This window comes from Sander lucioperca, chromosome 11 (assembly GCF_008315115.2).
Source record: "Sander lucioperca isolate FBNREF2018 chromosome 11, SLUC_FBN_1.2, whole genome shotgun sequence".
NCBI classification, from domain to species: domain Eukaryota; kingdom Metazoa; phylum Chordata; class Actinopteri; order Perciformes; family Percidae; genus Sander; species Sander lucioperca.
The window spans coordinates 24,718,510-24,736,872 of record NC_050183.1 but is presented as its reverse complement, the minus strand read 5'-3'; the positions used below and the strand labels follow the sequence as shown (position 1 = coordinate 24,736,872).

The window sequence follows — 18,363 nt, the reverse complement described above, 5'->3', positions numbered from 1 at the left end:
CTTCAGATCAGAAGATGAGGGATTTGGAGGAAGAGGAGGACGGAGCAGAGTCTGTAGTATCTGGCTGTCTGTCTATGAAGAGTGACCGCTCTAAAGGTCTTCCTCCAGAATTCAGTAATGAACCTGGACCATCAGACACAAAGTAAGACAACTGATACTAACTCATTTCATGACTCAGTTTCCTACATACAAACTTTTTATCTTCCTAATTATTCACAGTAGCAGCAGTTTGTGTGTTTAGAGTTCCATGAATAACTTAATAAAGAGCATTTATCCAGGATTCCAACTATTTAAATAAAACCTGTTGGTGTTTGCAGAGTTCAGAACAACAGACAGAGAGCAGAGTCTGTAGTATCTGGCTGTCTGTCTATGAAGAGTGACTTTTCCAAAGAGGAACCTCCATTCTTCAGTAATGAACCTGGACCATCAGACACAAAGTAAGAGACTGTTTACTGTCAGCTGACCTGATGAAGATGATGATACGTTGAGGATGAAGACAATATGTTCTGCTAAAAGATTTATATTCATGATGCAGAACTATCAGTGCAGATACTCTTCCAAACTCAGATGGATCTTTTCTGGGTTTTATAACCACAAACTAATGATTCTACTTCTGCAGCAAAACCCCCGAGAACCTCCATTTGAGAATTTACACTTCAGGAAAATATTCACAGGGCTCGACAGTGCGAGCATTTGACTCACATTGCTGACACAGTGCTTTTTCTTGGCCGATCGCCACCGAAGTGCAAATAGAAGTAATTTATACCCATCTAAGAATCTACGTGTGAATATTAATACATGTACACATTTACATGTCTAATTACATGTCTAATTCATAGTACCAACTTAATTAGGGCTGAACGATTAATTGCATTTGCAATTATATCGCGATATGTTAAAACGCGATTTCCTAATCGCAAGGGCTGCGATTTGGTCACATGGCTCGCGAAAGCAAATCAGTCTGCACTCCGCAGAGAAAGCATCAACTTAGCACGCTAACGCTATGCCGTACCTTGAACAGATTTTTGTCATTCAAACAACTCTGAGTTGTAGTTTAAAACTTTTACAGCCATTTTAATAAAATTAAGGGTTTTATTCAGGCTCGAGTCCATACATGCAGTTAATGGATACAGGCACGCAGAACTGAAGGCTCGGTTAGCAACGATTAGCTCTGATTAGCAGTTTGCTCCAGTTAGCTAGCTCCATTATAAAGATATGGAGTGGAGGAGCTGCCACTGAGAGAGGTAACAACCAGACTGATAAATGACGTTCGGGGAGCTTTCACAGCAGCGTGGCTGCGTTGTTTCAACGGTTTTATTAGTACAGTTAATCCCACGGCATGAACACCAGCAGCATGCTACTACTAACATAACGATAGCCTCTCTGAGCAAGTGCAACGTGACGCTGTCATGCACACGGCACGCAACTTCATGAGAGGAGGGAGGGGCTGGAGGCAGCTCCTCTGTGTGCGCTGTAAAAAATACACCATTTCATATATACTTTTTACTTATTTAACTAGTCTAGTCTAGTTCAAAAACAGTATTTAAAATGTGCAATCAACTAAATAATCTAAATACTACTAAGTGTGGTAAAGCCACATATTTGTTTTTATATTTCTGCAATCGGCACTTTAGTTTGTGTGATTTGTTTCTGACTTTCATATGAATGTTTACACCAGGCTTGGTCAGTGCTCAATATACTACTGTGATTGAAGTAGTTAAACAAAAGATGTCATTCATATAAATTCATGCATCACCTAATTTCAACATCACATACAGACCTGGCCTCCAGGAAAGAACAGTTGGTTTAATCCATCTAATCTTGTGTTGTTCATACTATACAATGATTTATTGCTTGTCTTTGTTGAATAATACAGAAGACAAAGAGCTTAAAGCAGCCATATTATGCTAATTTTCAGGTTCATAATTGTATTTTAAGGTTGTACCAGAACAGGTTTACATGGTTTAATTTTCAAAAAACACCATATTTTTGTTGTACTGCAGTGCTCTCTCTCACTGCTGCAGATCCTCTTTTCAGCTGGTCTCTGTTTTAGCTACAGAGTGAGACCTCTTTTCTTCTTCTTCTTCTGTAGTATCTTTGATTGCACTGCACATGCCCAGTAGCTCAGATGTAGATCATGTCAGCTAGCTAGCTCCATAGACAGTAAAAGAAAGGCTGTTTCTACAACTTTGGTCAGTTACAAGGCAGGATTAGCTGGGAGACTTCTAAATGAGGGCGCACATGGAAGTAGTTCTTTTGTAGATTATGGTGATCTTGTGTGTGTTGTAGCAGTGCTTTGCTATTGAGAACAAGGTAGCATGCTAGCGTTAGCAAGCTAGTGTTAGCCATAGCGTTAGCATGCTAACACTACGAGCTAATGGTTGCGGTTAGCCTACTCGTTTCGGCTTGTGACGTCACAAGCCGTGCCGATTTTGAACAGCTCACCCTGAGACTGAAGGCAGGACACATTCAGAAACCGTATCTCACTCTAAAGCCTGATAAGTCTCACTGTACCGTCTACGGTACAGATTGTGGCAGTGGTGTCGCTGTAATCTCCATTTATAAACGTTTTTATAACTTTAAAGCATTAAATCTTCAAAATATACGGCCATGCGACACACCAATTTAAAGCTTAGCGTCTCATGATTCCATTAAGCCCACACACAAAGCATAAGATGATTTACAGCAGTTACACAACTGCTACAAAGTTATAATAAATAAAACAATACAGCGTAAACAGCGCAGCCCGTGTGTAGTGCATCCTTACCTGTTTCCTTGTCCCTTTGGCCACTGCGTGGATTTTTTGCCCAAAACTTTTTTTTCTTAAATCCCCAAGGGTCCAAGGAAATGGAATATCCAAGCCGTTATATCCAAAACGAGCTGTTTGCCTCACAATCTTGACGTTTCTGGCCGAATCACAACGGAAAATCGCTGAACTGTTTTTCATTTCCGCACTTCTAACGCTGCTCGCTTCTCTCCTGAGGGTCCTAGCAACTTGATGTGGGCGTCACTCTATTCCCTGGGTTCTAAGCTTTCCATCGATACCTGATATAAGCCAATCGGTGCAGGTTTGGCTGTGATACACCAATAATAAAGCTGAAGTCTCCTCTGACGCGTTTGGGACCACGCGGAAATGATCGACAGTTGCTCGGACCAGTTAGATTTAAATGCCCTAAGACCCGGCTACATTTGTAGCCAATGAGTAGACAAGTCGATCGATACCAAATGTGCCGGTGAAATTTTAACCCTGTAATGGCTGGAGCTGTGTCAAAGCAAAAACAGGGCCTCCTATAAGCATTTCACACCCTGTGCAGTTCATAATGACTTATTTCTATATATTTATGTATATAGTTATTTCAAGTATGTGTATGATTGATGTGGATGTGTTTGTGTATTTGAGAAGTGTTTTATTTTGTACTTTATTGGCTTTTTTCTTTGCACTTTTCAAATAAAAATCAGAAAAACGCAGAGACATATATGTAGAAAAAAATTCATATAAAATCAATTTTTGAGTCTTTTGGCTTCTGGATTTTTTCTGTAGTAAGCTGAGACATGTGGCTAATGTCCTGGATTGTCTGTCACCTGTCAGATGTGTTCACAGCAGTGGATTTTAATCATATTACAGATGTATGACTTGGACGGAAATAGAAACCCGCCATTCTAGCCTCTGTAACTCTGTGTCAGTAAGGCCTAGAATCACCCTGACACTTGGAACAAAACCTTGAGAGTGTTTTCTTTCCAGTGATACCAGGCACATCCCTGAGTGTCAAAGTATATGGGAGCTGTACCAATTTTAATTTGGGTATGACGTTTAGACCAAAAGCTTGAAAATGCAGGAGATTCTTAAGAGGCTAAACAGCATGGATGGATTTTTTTCAAAGTTTGTATGTGTGTGGAAGCACCAGAGACACAAAATAACACCCCAAATCCCAGAAAAAGTGATTTTTTCATAATATGGGCACTTTAAAAAACGATGGCATTCGCAATATTTTTGAAAAAAATCGCAATTAGATTATTTTCAAAAATCGTTCAGCCCTAAACTTAATACGGTTGGTTAACAAAAATACCGAGTTCGGTACCCAACCCTACATCTGCTCTGTTAAATATTTTCTGAGGAAGGAGCAGCACACCCCCGTTAGATTGTCCCACCGACATCTAATACGCTTCCTCCGCCCATCATGTTGACGGTTTGAGTTTGTCCTTTAACAAACTGCTTAAGTAAAATATGGTGAAGCAAGTTTAAGATCAAAGCTCCTCTTACTAACGATTCAGAGCTTGTAGTTGAAAGCTTTGAATTATTAGTAAGTGAATATTTGAGCTTAGATTCTCACTACCATAAACAGGTCAAGAACAAACATCCATCGGCAGCACTGATAAAACCGGTAAAAGTTATCTGATGAAAACACTTTTGGATATTTAAATTACATCCATTTATAGTTGACGGTAGCCGAGTCGGACTGATAATCTGTCAGAACAGCCAGTGGACTAAAGAGTCAAGGTGGTCAGACTCCCTAAACTGAGGCGGCCCCAGATTTACTGCTCTAAATACTCATCAGTGTGTGTCTGAGTAAAAAGCAATCCTACTGACATTACCTTTACCTGTCCAATATATTCACTGTGCTTAAATGATCAGACCTTAACTGTCTTTTAAGACATCGTGCCACTGTCAATTATTGCATTTCCTACAGTTTGTCATCATTAATTGTTACTGAACCTGTTTTGCTCAACAGCAACCAGGTCCAACGTATGTTGTGGAACTCACATTTTAATGCATATACTTCAGAAAATATTCAAACTATTATGATGAATGCAGAAATGATCTCAGTCTTGCCTGTGACTGTTGTTCAAACTTGTTTCCTCCAAATGTTGTGAACTCACAGTCAGTGTTCCTGTTTTACCTCTCAGACTGACTTCAGATCAGAAGATGAGTGATTTGGAGGAAGAGGAGGATGGAGCAGAGTCTGTAGTATCTGGCTGTCTGTCTATGAAGAGTGACTGGTCCAAAGAGGAACCTCCATTCTTCAGTAATGAACCTGGACCCTCAGACACAAAGTAAGAGACTGTTTACTGTCTGCTGACCTGAAGAAGATGATGATGATGCATTAAGACAAAATGTTCTGTTTCAGAATTTACACTTCAGGAAAATATTCAAATTTCTGGGTGACTGTTGAAGTCACTGTAAATATTTTTCATAACATTTTGGTGGAACAGCATTTGTAGAGAAGCTTTGCTCACATTGATTATATATATATATTTTTTAAGTTTATTCTTTTTAATCTAATTTAAGCTCAATGGTCCACTATTGATTCTGATTTTTCAACATAATCAACAAATCATTTTAGTGATGAAGAAATGTTTTCACAGAGAGAGGAAGAGGAGTGATGTTTCTGAGGAGGAGCAGCCGTCCAGATCCAGAACCAGAGCTGGACTGCAGACAGCCAATCAGAGCATCTCTGAACAAAGTAAGTCTGTCCATCTGTCTGCTGATATCTTCATGTCTGAACACACAACTGGTTGTTGTAATACTGAGACATTTAATATTATAATATTTAATATATATAATATTAATACATATATTTATATAGCGCTTTTCATGGTACTCAAAGACACTTAACATTATAAACCAGCACATATATCACACGGATAAGCAATAAAACCACCACATAAAACAAGCATATTAGAAGCAATTAAAAACAATAAAACCAGTAACTATCAGGTGAGAAATGTAAGACTATTGTATGTGGAAAGCTAATCTGAAGAGGTGTGTTTTGAATGTCTCCAGGGCAGTACGGTCATGGATGTGTATGGGTAGTGAGTTCTAGAGGGAGGGTGCTGCAATGGTCAAAGCTCTGTCACACCAGGTACGGTACGTGAGCCTGAGTGGTGGGGAGAGGAGGTTCCGGGGGGGTATTGTGGCGGTGGAGCAGGTCTGTGAGGTAGGAACGAGCCTGGTTATGGAGGGCTTTGTGGGTGAGGAGGAGTTTAAACTGGATGCGTTGGGAAACAGGGAGCCAGGAAAACAGCGTGTGGTGGCATTACAGTAATGGATGTTCCTAATGATCCTATCGCCCACTATCAAGGTGCGAATAGGAGGCGAGGAGAGGGAATATGAGAAGGCTCGCTGCTGGGGAGGGGGGGGGGGGGGGGCCCAGATGTGCGGGTGAGTGTGTCGAGCCAGCAGCATCGGGGCTGGGCGATGTCCCTGTCGGAGAACAGCCTCCTTTAAGATCCTGCGCCTGGCCGGAGAGATCGAGGTGCGGGAAGAAGGCCGGTGAGTTGGTTATCCGGTGGGATCATGAACCACCCGCATGGCACCGGCACCCTCAGCCGCCGGCTGTGAGGGGGTCACGGGGCCGACAGACACTGTTGATGGGTCCTGGTCTATGAGAGGAGGAGGCGCGGGGGGATCAGCTGAATGGACCGGTTTGGAGTCAGCTAGGGCAGTGAAGCGGTTGGAGAGACTCACACAAGGTGGGGAGACGGACCCATCCAAGCCTGTCCTGCGGCCCCTGGTCACCACCTCCGTAAATGAAGATCCGTGGTTTGGGGTTGAGCAGGAGGGTCGATGGCAGGCAGAGGTGTCCAATGTGATGGTGTCTTGGAGGGTTGAGTTTGGCTGCATTATGGAGTGCAAGGCCACTACGAAGTTGGTCAGGACTGGGAGACGGGTCAAGAAACTGCTCAGCATTCTGGAGCTCATCTGAGAGCCGACGGATGTCTTCTTTAAGGTTGGAGATCTCTTTTTTTGCCTTTCTGAGCAGCTCGCTGTCATCACAGGTCAGGGCTTTGCTTGTATTCCAGTCGATCCAGCTAAGTATGGTTGTTAGCTCCCAGTGGTAAAAACAGACCGCCGGTAGCCTCCTAGCCACTGCAGCAGTAGCAAGAATAAAATATGACTTTTGGCAATTATTAAAATAGGTGAACCGGATTAAAGGTGGACTTATAACAGACCAGGATAAAGAAGTGTGTTCTGATGCATAGTGTGAACTGAAGAAGAGTAACTTTTTAGAGAGGGGTAAGCAGCGTTGTTGAGTCAGACAGCGCAGACATTTATCGTGATTATGAATATTAGTTTAAGTCCATCTTAAACTTAACTGAATGTTTTCATATTGGTCATAAAAATAATCACCAAGTTGTCAACTTTTCTTTTTCTTTGTTCTGTCTCTCACCTTTGTTCTTTTTTAGTGAATGTTGGTCGTCAGAAACATAAGATCAGGCTGAAGGGGACATTTCAACGTGTGGCTGAAGGAGCTGAAACAGGAAGTGGAACCCTCCTCAACAGGATCTACACTGCGCTCTACATCATAGAGGGACAGAGTGAAGAGGTTAATACCCAACATGAGGTGAGGCAGCTCGAGACAGCTTCCAAGAAGAAGATCCTCCATGACTCTCCAATCAAGTGCTGTGACATCTTTAAAGACTCACCTGGCCACGAGCGGCGTCGCTGGCGTTGGAAAAACCTTCTCAGTGCAAAAGTTCTGTCTCGACTGGGCCGAGGGTTTGGAAAACCAAGTTATCAGTCTGGTGATTCCTCTTTCCTTCAGGGAGCTGAACTTGATCAAAGATGAGCAGTACAGTCTTCTGGAGCTGCTCCGTGTTTTCCATCCATCATTACAGGAGGTCACAGCAGAGCAGCTCGCTGGCTCTAAAGTTCTCTTCATCTTTGACGGCTTGGATGAAAGCAGACTTTCACTGGATTTCAACAACAATGAGGCTGTTTCTGATGTCACACAGAAGTCATCAGTTAACGTGCTGTTGACAAACCTCATCCAGGGGAAGCTGCTTCCCTCGGCTCTCGTCTGGATAACTTCCCGACCTGCAGCAGCCAATCAGATCCCTCCTGCGTGTGTTGACAGGGTAACAGAAGTACAAGGCTTCACTGACGCCCAGAAGGAGGAGTACTTCAGGAAGAGAGTAAGTGATGAAGAGCTGTCCAGCAGAATCATCTCCCACATCAAGACATCCAGGAGCCTCCACATCATGTGTCTGATCCCAGTCTTCTGCTGGATCACTGCTACAGTTCTGGACCACATGTTGACTACAGACCAGAGAGGAGAGCTGCCCAAGAACCTGACTGACATGTACTCACACTTCCTGCTGGTTCAGACAAAGAGGAAGAAGCTCAAGTATGCTGAGGGACATGAGACGAGTCCACAGGAGCTGACGGAGGCTGACAGGGGAGTTCTTCTGAAGCTGGGGAGGCTGGCGTTTGAACAGCTGGAGAAAGGAAACATCATGTTCTACCAAGAAGACCTGGAGCGCTGTGGTCTGGATGTCACAGAGGCCTCGCTGTACTCAGGAGTTTGTACACAGATCTTCAAAAGAGAGAGTGTGATCTTCCAGAAAACAGTCTACTGCTTCATTCATCTGAGTGTTCAGGAGTTTCTGGCTGCAGTCTACCTGTTCCACTCTTACACCAACAGGAACACACAGGTACTGAAGGATTTCCTGGGAGAAGACTATGTTAGTTCATCCCTGGATATCTTCCTGGAGACAGCCATGGAGAAATCCCTTGAAAGTAATAATGGCCACCTGGACCTGTTTGTCCGCTTCCTTCATGGCCTCTCTCTGGAGTCCAACCAGCGACTCTTAGGAGGCCTGCTGGGTCAGACAGACAACAGTCCAGAAATCATCCAGAGAGCCATCAACAACCTGAAGGAGATGAACAGGTATGGGATCTCTCCTGACAGAAGCATCAACATCTTCCACTGTCTGACAGAGATGAACGACCACTCAGTCCATCAGGAGATCCAAGAGTTCCTGAAGTCAGAGAACAGATCAGAGAAGGAACTCTCTGAGATCCACTGCTCAGCTCTGGCCTACATGCTGCAGATGTCAGAGGAGGTTCTGGATGAGTTGGACCTGAACAAGTACAACACAACATCACTGGAGGGACGACGGAGACTGATTCCAGCTGTGAGGAACTGCAGAAAGGCTCAGTAAGTCTAGATGTGATTATCATTTTAAATCAATGTGAAGCTGAGGCCATCAGTATTAGAGTAAATATACAGACTTTACACACATGAACAATATAAAACTTACACACTATAAAAGATAAACCTTATTGTAAATAACTCTACATGTTACTCTGCAAATATCTTTGTTGTCTCAAACGCTGTGAGAATGAGACGATGATGATCTTTGTGTTTGTAGCTAAAGTATCTTCTGTCATCATTTAATCACAACAGACAGCCTTTTTACAGTGTATACAGAGTCAGCAGTGTGTTTCTATAATGTGTCTATTTCATATACAGACATTTATTATTTGTGATCTGCTGAACTAACATCACATGAAGTTTAAGTTTTTTCATAATAACTTTCATTAAGCTATTCTGATCATATTTTTATGAGCAGATTCTGAACTACTTTATTAAGGATATTTCTGTTCATTTTCACATTTTACTTAAATTGATTTCATTTGACTTATCCAATATTGATAGATAAAATCCAGAATGGGTCTTGAAGACCTAAGAAATCCATTGGTATCAACTATGTCATGCTAGCTGTCGGGAAGGTTAGATAATGCTCCAAAGTTATTTTACAAGTTACAGGATACATTTTGGAGAAGCAAAAGCTTTGCTGGCCATTTTAAAAGGAAATCTGAATGAAATGTATCTAAACTCTGACTGTCTGTAGAGCTGCACTTCATTGCTTGTTCATGTTGAATAAAAAGTACATTAATGTAACTGCTTTAATGTAAACATTGAGACTTTTAAAAAGGCATTTAAGTCCCGCCCCCCAGCTAAGTGTCTCCCCATTATTTCTGCTTATTCCTGACATCTGTTTCCACTTTTGTCTTCCTAAAAGCTCAGTTTTTCGGGCAGACAACTTATAAAACTTACGTTCTGGGTTATTTGCCCTGTTGGTAGTAAATACCACCACAAACCAGATTTTAGGGATGTTTCTGATGTTTGCTAGCAGATGACAATGACGAGGAGGAAACCTTCACACAATCCAAGTCAACAGAGAGCGGAGAGTTGTTTTCCCCTCCGGTGGGCGTAGCTTTCAGAGTATGACGTGATGCGCTCTGTCTCTATGCAGCAGGTTAGAGGGAACCTTGTACAACCGTATCATCTCTTTCATTTACAAGTTAAATTAGTTTAGCAACTGAAATATCCCAAATCAATATTGAGTTTGTGAATAGAATCAAATATATTAGGGTAATCACAGCCCTAATATCTATAATTTTTGCTTGATGTGAGAGAGCATGTGAGGGGATGATATTGGAATGATCAAATATAGACAAAAACATCCAGAATGGATCTCTGTCTATATGGCATGGGCATTTTGAAAGCGGTCCTGTGACCTCTCACCTCAACATATCTGAATCAAACATCAGACCATTGTGAAAGTGCTTTGTGATAAAAATAAAATAGTCTGTTTTTAGGATAAATGTGTCACATTAAATGTTTTATTATTCGTCATCATAGACTTAATGGCTGTTACCTCTCAGAGACTGACTGTGAAGTCGTGTCCTAAGCTCTGAAGCCCAACCCCTCCCACCTGAGAGAGCTGGACGTGAGTGACAACAAGCTGAAGGATTCAGGAGTGGAGTGTCTGTGTGCTGGACTGCAGAGTTCAAACTGTAGACTCGAGACTCTCAGGTCAGTTCATGTATTGAGCTCACGTACAGTTTATATCTACCAAATTTAAATCCATAACAGAAGTTTTAAATTCCCTTCAGTTCACTTGTTTTCTGGGGTTGACTGAGCACTAATTAATCTTTTTTGAAGTTTGTCAGTTTAAACAAATTTAGTCTGAACTCTATGTGAGACACATGACAGAGACACATCAATATATAAGTCCAAGGCCTTTTATGGAATAACGATTTTTTAATATATAACCTTCAAAACAAAAAAAAAGTGTATTTTACAGAACTTCTAGATTCATAATAACTGAAGTCTCTGTCATGGACACTTTAAAACTCCCATACAGGAACTTCCTAAAACAAATCCCATCAGTACTTTTTAAAATATTCAGCCCTCTTTGAGGCTTAGAACAAAAGCACCTCTGACATTTTTACATTGGTTTGTATGGGATGGAATCCTCAGACTCAGAGGGCAGGGCCCAACTGACAGAGGGGAGTGAGGCAGAAGCAAAATTCACAGTGACTTTCACACAAGGCACAGTGAGTTTCCAAGTGAAGCCATGTCCACCAACTGCCACCAGGGACGGACTGGGGTTAAAAAAACAGTCTTGGACTTTCTTCCAAATACCCCCATCATCCGGCCATTCGCCCCTAGCTGTGCACAACAGAATGTCCTGATATTATGCCACAATACTGCAGCCTATCAGACAAGGTATTTACGGTAAGTATTTACGGTAAATGATGGTAATTGGGGTTGTGTTTATTAATGAAGCCTCAGCCTTCAAATAAAAACAAAAAATGTACAATGCCATTACATCTGCATTGAAAATAAAATACAAATAATGAAATGTAGAAGTATGAAGTAAGCTACTTGCTGTACCTGAACATGGGGATTAGATATTTTGTAGGGCTATACCAAAACTACACTGAGAGTTGAGCTGAAAATGTGAGTACACCACTTCCCACGCAAAGGTTGTGATTTATAAAAAACAAACTTGATGGGAGAATTTGCGGTCCTCCACGCAAACTCTGACCCATGCGTACGCACATTTTGGAGACAAAATAGGAATTGGCAACGCAGATGGTGAGGTGGTGAACTGAAGTCAGACTGCAGAAAGTAAATGGGAATAACGATTACTCTTAATATTTTCAAGTATTGATGCCTCACGCATATTTTTTCACTCCATATCATCCACATTATCATGAAGATTAAATCCAGCAGTGTTATTTGCGCTTGTACTGAATGATAACACTCTACAGACAGTGTACACAGTTCAGAAAAGAGCTATACGAATTGTGAATAATGTCAGCTTCAATTATCATACTAATTCTAATTCCAAAATACTACGTTAGTTCTGTATAAGGCCCGAAATAATCTACTTCCCCCCAACATTCAAACCATGTTTAGAGAAAGAGAAGGGGGTTATGCTCTCAGAGGTGACCTTAATTGGAAACAACCTACCTGTAACACAGTAATGAAAAGCAGGTGCATTTCTGTCTGTGGCGTGAAGTTATGGAACGCATTGCCAAGGGAATTAAAACATATCGGAAATGTTTTTAAATTTAAAAAAGGGTTCAAAGATATGATACTAGATAAGTATAGATATTGAGTAATATTATTGTGTGCGAAGGTGGATAGTCATGTTGATGATGATAAGCATCATTACCATTATGGTTGTCGTCATTAATTATGATATTATTTACCTTAAGGTGGCAATTGCAATGTATATAAGCACTGACCCTAAATGGGTATATGAGGTATGTATGTATGTATGTATGTATGTCTGTCTGTGTGTATGTATGTAGGTATGTATGTACGTAGGTAGATGTAGGCATGTTTTGATTTGCTTTTTTTCTTTTTTTTTTTTCTTTCCGTATAATTGCTTTTATCTTTTCCGTCTTGTCGATTTTATTGAAAATGAGTTTATTTTAAAAATGTGACAAGGGGGGGCCTTATATAAGCTGAAGCTTCCGACCCTACCCTTTGGTTACGACCAATAAAATTCATTCATTCATTCATTCATAATTGTTCCATAAACACCTCCAACTCAAATCTTAATTAAAAAAATGTCTTAATATTTAATCGCCGCTGTCTCACCGTCACATTGTCTGCTACGGAGCGCAGGTGGAGGGGATGGCCCAACTGGATTACAGGATAGCATCAAATACCCTACCATTACATAACGGCAGAACACAGTGTAAATAACTAAATATCTGTCTTTAATACTGTGCATATATCATCAAATGTCAAAGTCTGAAAATACAGCCATTAAGCTCTCATGCAATCATTACCCTTAATGTCCTCGTTATCAGTCCGAACTTTAATACTGTTTGTGACAAAACCTGCATGAAGAAAAGTGTGTTTGCCTATTGGACTTTCTTTCGTCTTCAAATTGTATCTCGGGGTGGGGGATACCACTAGTTGATGCTGTGTTGGCAAGGTGTTAACAATCACAAATTGTTGTAAACATATAAATACTGCGGTGACCCCCGTGCGTAATGCTGCATGATGGCACTGCTGGCCTTGCAGGAGGACTCCGCCAATGTCAGAATTAGGAGAAAAAGAGACTTCACTGACCATCACGATGACTGGCTAATATGCTGATTAAATTCCATAAAGCTGTGCTCTTGGATCTATGTACTGAATTGGGTCCAGTAGAGAGGGCAACATGCCGGAACCGTGCCATCTCGGTCCAAATACAGGTACTCGCCACTCTGGGGGAAAGCAGCTGTTTCCAGAGGGAAATGTCAGACAGTTGAGTGTTTTTTTTTTATATATATATATATATATATAAATATCATATATAATCTTAATTTGTATCACTAATTATTTATGGTTAAAAATGGGCGTGTACAGGGCGGGATAAGCGGCTGATTCACGTACGCACACTTGTAGGTAATCTCTTATTTATAAAGGGAACATTGCTTACAGGTGTGCGTACACACGGTTTTATAAATCTGACTTTATTTTGGCGTACGCCATTTTGGGCTTTTGGGCGTACGTACACTTTTAGTAAGGATCCTACGCACAGTTTTATAAATAAGACCCCAGGTCTTTGCCAGTTCCGCAACAGTAAACGCAAATATGAAAGACACTCTGATGGAAGACAGACAGAAAGTGCAAGCTAGTATTTTTTGGTTAAACTTTTGGTTAGATTTGGTGCATTATTTAGCCCCCTTCCCTGTTTGTTAGCATGTTTAGAGCGGTACCAATGCATGTAATGATGTTTTCCCGTTTAATTCAATACCATAGTTTTCATCTTAGCAGCAAAAATGAGCTCACTACAACCTCTCATACAACAAAGTGAAATTGTGGTCAACCTGCGATTAATTTCTAATGCATTTTAATGTTTCAATTTAGCCTAACAGAAATGATTAAACACATTAAGTTTGAGAGCACTAAAAGGCATGATGATTTTCATAATCATGATGTACACCCATGTTGATAGCTGACTGTGCAATTCGCTAAGATAGGGATAAAGGCAGCCTATTATAATGTGTCCTGCTCCTGGCACCTCTTGCTGATGTGAAATTAACTCTGCTGTCTGTCCCTCATCATGACCAGGCTGTGGATGCTATGTGAGCTTTTTGCATTTTGCTGCATCAGTCTCGAGAGACTTGGCCCTCTTTTCTTTGAATTTTTCCCATCCACCTTTCTCCTTACGTTAGACATTGTCACGTCTAATGAAATAGGCCTATAGACTGGGTAAACAAAAGCCTCACTACTGGGTAAACCCAGCCCGATCTGCCGGCGGTTTGATTTCGCCCTGCAGTAGCCTAGGCCTACTCTTCTTTCTCAGTTTTTTTACACGTATACACAGTATAAGTGATCGTAATAGCACCCTGTGCTGTTGGCTGTTAATATCACTTTATTAGACTTTTCTTATGCCGTTCTGGACTTTTCCCGAACGCACAGATTGTCAAGATGTCCAATTGTCCTTCCCTGACTGCCGCACTGCCTCCTTTACTAAATCATACCAGAAATATCAGGAGATCAGAAACAGGCCCTTTTCAGACAGCTAACTGTCCTCACATTTCTTACACAACACTTCTTCTTGCACAGGATGTTCAGCAGGGTGTCATATCTGTAACAATATTAAACATTAAGTGATAGGAGTTAAGGTTTTTGAGCTAGGAGTAGGACTATCAAAAGTGTGCCAGTGCCTCGTATTGGTGTTGATGCCTGAACTCAGTTATCCCTCAGTCAGTTGGTCAGTTAGCCCATCACGTTAGCTGACAAATAACACCTCCTTTCTTCCTCTCCTCATGCTCTCTTCTTTCTCTACTCCTCTCCTCACCTCCTTTCTTCCTCTCCTCCTTTCCTCTTCTCCTCCTCTCCTCCTCACCTTGTCTTATCCTCTTCCTATCTTACTCTCCTCCTACTACCTTACCTTCTATTACACACACACTCACAGACATATAGATGTTTAAAGGATCAATATAATATTGATTGAATTAGAAACTGATTTTTATCGCCATGTATTCTTTTTTCAGTTTGGAGTACTGCAGTTTGTCAGAGATCAGCTGTGCTTCTCTGGTCTCAGCTCTGAAGTTCAACCCCTCCCATCTGAGAGAGCTGGACCTGAGTTACAACAAGCTGCAGGATTCAGGAGTGAAGCTGCTGTGTGGTTTTCTGAAGAGTCCACACTGCAGACTGGAGACTCTGAGGTCAGTTCACTGATTCTGTTACTATTATAGATCTAATATGTTTAATTAACAAGTTAACCTAATTTATGTACAAACATAACTTACACCTATGTTCTTTTGTTTATATTTTCATGTTTCTTGTAGTACATTTAGTCTGCACTCCCAGAAGACTTGTGTTTATTAACCCTTGTGTTGTGTTGAACCTTTTCCGTCTCTTTTCCACAACGTTTTTGGCCCTTTTTCCTTTGCTTTTGATGCTTTTTGTCATTTTTTTAACGCTTTAAAAAATTATGGTCTTTATACCTAATTCATATGACATTATGACAATTTTGTTGTTTAAAAAAAGAAGGTGAAAGAAATCAGGGTGGGGCAGACAGCTATACAGGCGGGAAAACAAAACAGACAGGAAGTAAACTAGACAAGACTAGGGGCAAAACAGACTACTAAAAAATAAAACAGGAAACACTAACAAACAGACAGTCACAAGTGTGACGTTTACTCTTTATTCAGATTGTGGAACTGCAGTTTGTTAGATATCAGCTGTGCTTATCTGGTCTCAGCTCTGAATAATTTACAACTGAACCTAATTTATGAACAAACATAACTTAATCCATGAATTTGTAAATGTTTTTGTTTATAGTTTCATGTTTCTTGTAGTAAATTTAGTCTGCAATCACAAGAGAAATTTGTTTGTTAAGGAAACTGTAGAACATGTCCACTGTTAGTTGTTAAAGTCAATGAATGTTTATAATTGTTAGTAAATGGTCACATCTGTATACAGAAGGTCATCTTAACTAATATTGGTTTTAAATTAATAAAGTTTACGTGCTGAAGTAGAAATTTTTTTTCTACTACTTTCACACACACACACACACACACACACACACACACACACACACACAGGCACACAGACACACACAGACACACCCAATGCAGCTGTTTAAAGGATCAATATACTATTGATTGGATAAAAAATAAATCATGAAGATAAAAATCTATTTATTTTCCAGATTGCGGGATTGCAGTTTGTCAGAGATCAGCTGTTCTTCTCTGGCCTCAGCTCTGAAGTTCAACCCATACCATCTGAGAGAGGTGGACATGAGATACAACAAGCTGCAGGATTCAGACGTGAAGCTGCTGTGTGATCTTGTGAAGAGTCCAAACTGTCGACTGGACACTCTGAGGTCAGTAGTGGGTTGGAGTCAGTCCATGCTGGTTTCAGCAGTATTGAACTAAACACAGTTAATATCAAAGCAAAGATCCAGTATTTCCTGTAAACCTCCAACCTTCTCAGTGAAGCTGTGAGAGGAGAGAGAGGACAGTCAGCCAATCAGATGAGCCAGAAGCTTGTTGTGATCTTGTGTTTGAGTTGAGTTAAAGACGACTGTTGTTGTTGTGTTCATGTCTGAAGGACTTAAATCTGGATTACAGCTGACAGCATCACAAAATGTACAGAGACATCGAACTGTCCAACCATCAAATATGATCTCAAAGTGTTTGTTCTCTCATTTCAACACTAAGTTACTGATCAGTTCATCTTTGTCACAGTTCTGAGATTTGAGATCAGTCTGACTGAAGCCTGCACATCACTGGCTCTTTTTCCATAGAACCAGCGTTACATTTAGTAACCATGTGGTCTTCATACAGAGCAGAAGCTCTGCTGAAGTCCAGTAATCACAGCTGATGTTTTACTGTTCAGTCTTTAACATACATATCTGTCCTTCTGTCATTTGTTTTGTTTGTATATACAGACTCCATATTAACATACAAAATATATATCTTGTAATATTTAAAAGTAGATTGAACATTCAGATGGTTTTTAACAGCTCTGAACCCAACAGCAGTAAATCATCATTAAAGTGAGCAGTGATCGTCTCTGTTTCTGCAGTAATGATGCGTTCAGGACTCAGCAGTTTATTTTCACTGTGTACTTCAGTTAAATCTGCAGAGTCAACAGACTTGATGCCCAAAGTCTCTGCAGGTCTGTGATCTTCACTCCAACACGTTAACATGAGAGCTAAAAGGAAGCAGGCTGCGCTACACAGCCGCTCCACTTGGTGTCTGAACAGGACTGAAGTCTCTGCTGCTCTTTATACTGGATGTGCTGCATCACTGACTGACAGCTGATGAACGGCGTCTCTGGAAACACTCATTTATCTCCTCTGTTGTTCATCTCTCAACAGATGGGAGGAGTCTGACCAAGAATGATCAGAAAGGAGGATGTGTTGAGACCCGATGTGGAGTCCTCCATCATCTCTGTGTGTTCCTGGATCTGACAGAGTATCATCAGTGTATCTGGACTGCTCTGCTGCTGCTCTGTCCTTCTACACAGTCTCTGCAGACACACTGAGACTCCTCCACTCCTTCTGCTCAACACTTAGTCTCTAATGTCCAGCTCTATCTCCACAGCGCTGTGGAGGAAGGTCTGGCTACAACACAGATGCATTCTGGGATAGAATAAACAGACTCTCTCGGTTGTTTGCATTTCTTTAAAACAATCCCAATGGCCTTGGGTGGCGCTAAGCTCCAGACGCAGCGACGGTGGCTCTACCAAATAGTCTCAGGAAGGAACTTGTTTTGGTGGAACATTTGCACCCCGCAAACGAAAACGCCTCATACAATATCTGTAATAATTAAGTTAACTGTTGACACAATACAGTAATGTGAGCTATTGAAATTAGCTGATACATGGTTAAACCTCATTGGCTCTTACCAGTGTATCTCCATGTGTACTTTGTCCACAGCAATCCCACCAATCAGTCCCAAAACATCCCAGTTAGAGAGGAAATGCCCTAAACATAATCTTTGTAAATCTTTACAATCATTCCCAGAAAGAACCGAGCAGCCTGTCTTTTCGCACCGTCCACATCTTCTTCTAAACTTGATATTTTCAGCGTGTAGCTTGGTAGCTCGAAGTTTGTTGTTGTCTCCTGAAGAGAACAGTTTGAGAACAGAAACCTTCAGAGAGAGGAAGGAGAGGGACATTGTACTTCTGTTGATCCAGACTGCTCCACCCTCCACCTGGACAAGAAGGTCAAACCTGCAGAAAGTCTGGATTTAATCCAAGCTTCAAACTGAAACACCATTCTGACTCTTGGTTTTTCTAGAAACACTGAATACCAGCAAAC

The 18,363-nt window shown here is 41.1% G+C and overlaps 1 protein-coding gene across 1 annotated transcript in view; it reads left to right on the top strand.

The window, feature by feature from the left end:
- The first annotated feature begins 9 nt into the window (after window positions 1–9).
- Window positions 10–18,363, top strand: part of LOC116067103 (NACHT, LRR and PYD domains-containing protein 12-like) — a 60,229-nt gene continuing 41,875 nt past the window's right edge. The window contains exons 1-2 of the mRNA XM_031323423.2: window positions 10–142; window positions 4,906–5,052. Coding sequence (XP_031179283.2) covers window positions 15–142; window positions 4,906–5,052 — 275 coding nt within the window. The 5' untranslated portion in view covers window positions 10–14. The remainder of the gene's footprint in view (window positions 143–4,905; window positions 5,053–18,363) is intronic.